At 34.6% G+C, this 7,429-nt stretch overlaps 1 protein-coding gene across 3 annotated transcripts in view; it reads left to right on the top strand.

Moving 5' to 3' along the window:
• The first annotated feature begins 1,801 nt into the window (after positions 1–1,801).
• Positions 1,802–7,429, top strand: part of LOC132751750 (transmembrane protein 135-like) — an 82,439-nt gene continuing 76,811 nt past the window's right edge. Inside the window, exon 1 of one of the 3 annotated variants that reach the window (XM_060741982.1) lies at positions 1,802–1,996. In XM_060741982.1, the coding sequence (XP_060597965.1) occupies positions 1,832–1,996 (165 nt within the window). In that variant the 5' untranslated portion in view covers positions 1,802–1,831. The remainder of the gene's footprint in view (positions 1,997–7,429) is intronic. The other 2 variants (XM_060741983.1, XM_060741981.1) reach the window with 2 other exon arrangements.

Here is a 7,429-nt window from a genome sequence, read left to right as displayed (position 1 = left end):
ATATTTACCGTTATGAAAGAACAAAAATGACGTTATTTTATCTAAAAGATGGTCGAGAAGTCAATGACTTTTTTTCTTCTTTTTTGTGATTGCATTTCTTAAATAACAAGCTAATAATGTTTCATAGGCATGTTTTGTGAGCGTCTGTAAAATGCTAACAGGGAAAATATAAAAAAAAATATGTTCAACCTGTTTCAAAAATTTACCTCGTTTACAAAAAATACTTTCTAATATAACTGAATAAGCGTATTATATAAGAAGTCAAACAAGGCCAACAACGTGGCACTTTTGTATACTTTCACGTAAGGAACTTATCCAGTTCATTGTGGCCGCATAACCTGAAAACACACGAGGTCTTCCCTAGTAAATACGACGAGTTGTTATATGACTTAAACAGTGTCGACATGACTTAAAACACAATAAAAGTCCTTTACTTTTTAAATATTCTTCATACATTACTATATACATTCTAGATTACCTATGTCTTTTAAATATCTGTAACATTTCCTATTACAAATTTACAAAATAAAAACTTGGTCTTAGCATAAATAATTGTTAGATTATAGTTATATCATTAATTATCGTAAAATAAATTCTAAATCTCTTGTGGGCGAAGACCTTGCTATTTTAATGGTACAGGCACAAGGTGCGCAAGCAATATTTTAAATGTGAATTGTTCAAAAGTGAACTGTATATTCAACAAATGAACATTTAAAAAAAATGCTGAGTGTTATTCTATATAAAAAATATCTATCTATCGGTGAATACTGTCATCTCCTCCAGGGACTGTTATAGGCCGGTACTGTGCATTTCGGAATGTAAGTAAATGGTTTAAGACAGTTGAAAAATTGAAAATGATCAAGATTTCAATGCGGCAAGAACTTGTGGCAATCTGACGTGGCTTGTATTTTTCTAAGAGAATAGGTCGTATGTCTAGTAAGCATTTATGGAGTTTTATAAGGAGGTAGGTTGTGGTCATAAAAAGTCTAAAATCTAGCCATAGATGTTCAAGAGAATTTCAGCGATTATCATCTTTGCATGGTTATTTCCGGTGACAATGGGGAATAATCGTATCCCGCTCCATTTTTATGGTAAAGAGCTCCAAACAGTGGAGGCACACTCCGACTGGGTTGGACTAAGGATTTTTTATGTCCATATTTCTTTTGATAAATCTAAGGGTTTTGCTTGGATCAGAGCTAAATGTAATTCTTAAAATCTAAATCTGCAGAAAAGTTTAAGAATTGATGTTAATTAATATAAACTTTGGCCTGAGAGAATATTGTTGTTATATCCTGTTGTTGATATTTTTATTGTATTAAATTCCATGTTGCATCCTTTTTCTTTTTCCTGCAGAGATTGTGAGTTTGAGGAAATGGTGATGTACATACGCTATACCTTAAGTCATTCTGTATTTAAATCACATGATTTCTTTTGAGGAAAAACAAGAGATTCCTATTACCTCATTACCAAACATTCTGATGTTTTTTAAACTGTGACCAAAGCATAATTAATTGATCTTCACTTTAAGCGATTTCTTTTATTAAATTTCTCTATAATAAGAACGTACTCGTTTATTGTTGCAGCGCAAAGTAAATAAATATTCGCGTAATCGGAATTAGAACTTAAGTTTATGTATATACAATTACAAAGTAGGCGAATATGCGACTAGGTTACCGTAAAACTATTATAGATAATCTTTCTAGGTCGACCAAAGTCTATCTAGGTCATACAATGAACACGTGTATTTGTTTGTTTACATTAGTTTCCATTTCCGGAGTAGGAGCGCACTTGTTTAAAGCTGTGAATGTGATTGGATAAATTAAGATCGCGCATGCGGGTGGAGGACAAAATGGTGGTGATAAGCAAACCTATTTTGTTAGATTACACTTGTTACGAATTAGGGCATACATGGACCCCGTCATGCAAAAAGGCATCCTTTGACGTTTTCCTTTTGGTTTTCAAAGAAGCTTTGAAAATCTATGGATCGGTTTATTTTGTATGTATAGTACTTTTACATTCACTTCTTAAAAACAGATACTGCTAAAAAGGTGGGTGGGGTATTCAAATAGCTTTTAGGTACCATATTATCGCTAGATTTCAAGTCCAAATGAAAGTCTTTTATTTAACTGTTCAGTTTTCATTGAGAGACTATCTCAGTGTTCCCTTTTAGTCACCCACTAAATTTGCATATCAGAAAAAGTTTGCGTCAATGACTAGGGGAGACTGGGGTACTCTGGGACATGGGGCACTGCGGGACAATGGGATTTTTTGATAGCTTTTGTTCTTTGATTTAAACCTGATTTATGCAGATGATTGATCTTGTCAAGCCTTTATCCCTTCAAAAGTTTCATAGCAGCAAATTGAGTAAAAATCAGTCTGGCTAGTACAATGCACTTTTTACCTTCCAAAGTGAAATTCTAGAAAATTCCTATATAGCTTTCAAATTCTTCTACATTGAATACTTATTTGTATCATATTAGTAAATGATAATGTGCTAAACATTGCCTTTATTTTCTGATTTGAAATAAATCTTGGTTTGGTTGTCTTTTTAAATTATTGTCACATAAAAATGGTGGGGGTGGTCGGGGTACTCTGGGACAACACTCTTTTGGGTTAGACTTTCATGTGTATCAAACTCAAATTGACCTTTGATCTTTTATGACCTTGACCGTTAGATTATTGCACTTTCACTGATTTTTGCCATAATTGATTGTAACTTGGTAATTAATAAATGAATTATCTTAATGTTTTGGCAAAACAAAATTTTGGACAAGAACTTCTGAAAGGATAAACTGACCTTGACCTTTGAATGACCTCGACCATCATGGCCATATTATTGAATTTTGATTGTCGTATTTTGTCATTATGGAAGAATTTGATTCATATTTGGACAAAACAACACTTGTGATCAAAGAAACATATGGAATAATTTAGATTTGTTCTTGACCTTTAAATGACAATGAACATCAAATGAATGAATTTAGATTATATTTTCCTAACTTTGTCATTCATTTTTGGAAATGATTCATGCTTGGACAAAACAAGTGTGACTATACGCACCTATCTGAATTGAAATAAAAATAGAGAAATTACAACAGAATTCCTACAGACATGAGAGCAACATTGAAAATGTTGCAGGCTCAGTTTGATTGCATGAGCCTGTTCATAAACAGTAATGGAAAGTACAATTAACCACCCCCTCCCCCGCCCCAACCGGCTTAAGCAGAATTCCACATTTAACATGCACTGGAAAAATTTAGATTTTTGAAACAACCGCAGATTCTCATTTCCAGTAATTTTTTAGTTTCAATGAAATAATACATTTTGTCCTACGTACCCAAGCATGTCCCACTGTACCATATATGGTGTCCCAGAGTGCCCCTAGCTCGGGGTACTCTGGGACATTTTAATGACCGTATTCTAATGTATATCTCCAAGTCAACTTAATTATTTTAGGTTCAGTTAGTTATCTGCTACATCCAGTACATATTGTCCTTTTCATCCACAAAAGAAAGCATCAATCCTTAAGATATGTTAAGTTGGAGATTGAAAATTATGATTTTTGTCCCAGAGTGCCCCAGTCTCCCCTACATGGTGAGAGCCAGTTACCACTGGTTACTGTACAACAGGTACAAAGAGACATGCATTTTTTTGTTTCACACTTTAATATGAACTTAGGCAAAGCCTTTGCACGGGGGAATCGGTTAAAAATTTGTAATTTCTCCATTATAGATGTGTCATTAGATCTAGATATTCATGCAACGCTTCCGTTTTCACTCGGAACACTTGACAATTATTATTAATCCGAAAAGTTGCGGCTTTTCAATTATTGGAATACCCTCCCTATTATCATTGAGTCACAGTGAAAATAGCAGCGCCCAGCTAGAACTTACACTGAAAGTTTCATCGATCGGTATAGAATTCTATATTCTTAAACTGTTTTTTATTTAATTTCCTTTTGCATATACACGTGTAGTCTATAGCCAGGCAACCCAAAGCCCTGGCCTGCTTTGTGGTCCCGGCCTTTGACTTCCCCATATAGTCATAAGCCTTAGCATTATTTTCGCTTATTGAAGTTATTCACTCTCAATGTCTTTGTAGCAGTTTTGATCTAAGCCCAGAGCTTTCGAGCAACCACTGCATTCTACAGTATTATACAGATACAAAATTAAAAACCCAACAAATCTTAAAATCAATAATTAACTTTTGCTCAATGATGTTCCAAACTAAATACAGTGACTTCCTGGATTGACGTTTGCTTAATTTCATGCCAGCTGACAGCTTCAATTCAAGGGTGCCATAAGCAGCAGTCACACCAGTATGGGATGTTGAAGTCAAAATAGAAATTAACCACTGACAGAATTCGACCCCATAACCTCTGGAAAAGGAGTCTGATGCCCTACACTTCTCTTTGTCCACTTTTAAAAACTATATGTTGATGTGCATAAAAATCCTGCATAATACTTCATGAATGAAAGAAAACAAACAAATTGACCTGCATGTCAACCATATTCATAATTTGATTTACCAATTAATTGATGCAGCTATATTTCTTTTTTTGTATTTGTGCACAATAGGTGGAACAAGTATATTAGGTTTTGAAACATTTCTCGGACAGACCCATTTTACAGGACAGCAGTTTAATCTAGAATGTACTGAACAGTATGGCATATGTATGTCTTAACAGAATCCTTGTTTTTTTTCAACTTTCACATGTAACATGTTATTGTGCCCCCACTTTAGTGGCGGGCATTTAGATTTACCCTTGTCCGTCCATCCGTCCGTCCGCACTCACAGGACAGTAATTATGTGGCTGCAGGGACAATAGGTAACTGGTCTTTCTCTTTGATGTCATTCATTCCGTAATGCTTTTATGTGGCTATTTTCTTTTGTGTGGCTAAAAAGAACAATAGAGAGAACAATAGAGTAGCCACATTATTACTCTCCTGCTAGAACGTCCGTCCTTCCTTCCGTTCGTTCTCTTTTGTGTCGCAAGTAACTCAAAAAGTATTTGACCTAGAGTCATGAAACTTTACAGGAATGTTGATCAGCATGTGTAGTTGTGCACCTGGGTATTTTCGTCTGGATATTTTTAGTATTTTTAGAGTTATTGCCCTTGACTTAGTAAAATTTTGCAATTTTCAACTTGTGTCGCATGTAACTCAAAAAGGATTTGACCTAGAGTCATGAAACTTTACAGGAATGTTGATCAGCATGTGCAGTTGTGCACCTGGGTATTTTCGTCTGGGTTTATTTAGTATTTTTAGAGTTATTGCCCTTGACTTAGAAAATTTTTGCAATTTTCAACTTGTGTCGCATGTAACTCAAAAAGGATTTGACATAGAGTCATTAAACCTTACGGGAAGGTTGCTCAGCATATTTAGTTTTGCACCTGGGGTTTCACTTGTGGATTTATCCAGTATTTGTAGAGTTATTTCCCTTGACTTAGTAAAAACCGTTTCATTGTGTTGTTACAAAATGTATTTGTTCCTTGAGTGCTTGAGTTAGAGTCAACCAACTTTACAGGAATAATGATCAACATCACTAAATTACAGGAATAATGATTCACATCAATGTGAAGCTATGAACCTGGGACTTTGCATGTGAATTTTTTTCAGTTTTGTTAGAGTTATTGCCCTTGACTAACAGTAGTATAAATATGCAATTTTCAACTTGTTCATGCATAGCTCAAAAAGTATTTCACTTGTAGGCCTGAAAGTTTACAAGAATGTTGGTCAGCATGTGTACTTATGCACCTTGGGATTTGCTTGTGGATTTATTCAGTATTTGTAAAGTTCTTGCCCTTTACTTAGTAAAAGTTTTTAGTTTTCAAAAAATATTTGACATAGACTGGCTAAAGTCATAAGATTGACAGAACAGTGGCGCTTTGGGTGGCACCCGTGTCCTATGGACACATTTCTAGTTCAGGTCTAGTATATTTCCAGTTTAGCATTTGTCTACAAATTGGTAATGGTAAAAATATACATTGAATTTAATAAACAATTCAATTGTGCCCCTATTTCTATACATGTAATTTATAAAAATATCAAATACATGTATATATATTATATTCCCTATTAAAGAAGATGGGATATAGATTTGGTGTTGTCCATTAGCCTGTTAGCCTCTGTCTTCATGTCTGGCATCTATCACAAAATTGAATGGAGCATAAAAAATTAAACTCAGTTTGAAACCAAAAACTTATGTGTTTCATCTCATTTAGGGGATTCTTAGCTGAGTGGTTTACTGGTTATGACTTTAAACCAAATGCCTGCCATTTAATACTGTGGGTCAAATTCCACAAGTGACTTGATTCTTTCATGTGAGGAAGCTATCCAGCTACTAAGCTTATGGAATGTTGGTGGTTCTACTGAGGTGCCAGTACATGCTTGAAATAATGCACAAAGGGACACTTGAGGTCTTCCTCTACTTGTAAAGTTGCCATATGACCTTTACAGGGTTTGAGCTAGGGCTGTCATTGAATATCGTAATTTCGATGTATCATCAGTATTTACCATTCGATACAATATCAATACAGAATTTTGCATATCGATACCCTCAATTATTTTTTCTTCTTATCGTCTCCATTTTGTGTCACTTCTTTTCATATCATTATGGCTAGCTTGAACTCTTATAAGTTCAATTTCTATAGATAGTCGGTGAGAAAAAAAAATAGCAAAAAACAAACTTTCTTAAATGTAAATTGTATTTGTGACATCAAAAAAAAATATAAAAAAATGACATAACACCATGAGCATAGTCTGTAACAAACCTATTTATGCCCCGAAGGGAGGCATATTAAAATCACACCGTCGGTCTGTCTCTGCTTTTCCACTTCATTCGCATCCGGACTGTAACTTTGTCATACATTGAGGGATTTTTAAATAGCATGGCTCAAATGTCTACCACATGAAGACAGTGTGTCACATCCAAGAACTATGTCCCTATCTCAAAGGTCAAGGTCACACTAACATTTTGAAGTTTCACATTATGACAAATAGAGTAAATAGGTACACACATTTGTGTCCGGACTGTAACTTTGTCATGCATCGAAGGATTTCAAAAAAACTTGGCATAAATGTCTACCAACATAAGCCGATGTGTTGTGTTGAAAAATTATTTCCCTACCTCAAAGGTCAAGGTCACACTACCATTTTGAAGTTCACATTATCACAATTAGAGTTAATAGGTACACAAAATCGTGTCTGGGCTGTAACTATGTCATGCATCAAAGGATTTTACTATGACTTGGCATAAATGTCTACCACATATAGTCGATGTGTTGTTTTCAAGAATCACGTCCTTACCTCAAAGGTCAAGGTCACACTAACATTTTGAAGTTTCACTTTATCACAATAAGAGTTTATCGGTACACACATTTATGTCCAGACTCTAACTTTGTCATGCATCGAAAATTTTTAGAATAACT

Source organism: Ruditapes philippinarum, unplaced genomic scaffold (genome assembly GCF_026571515.1).
Source record: "Ruditapes philippinarum isolate M1 unplaced genomic scaffold, ASM2657151v2 ctg76_1_1_1_1, whole genome shotgun sequence".
In the NCBI taxonomy this organism is placed as follows: domain Eukaryota; kingdom Metazoa; phylum Mollusca; class Bivalvia; order Venerida; family Veneridae; genus Ruditapes; species Ruditapes philippinarum.
This window is presented reverse-complemented; position numbering and strand designations above follow the sequence as displayed.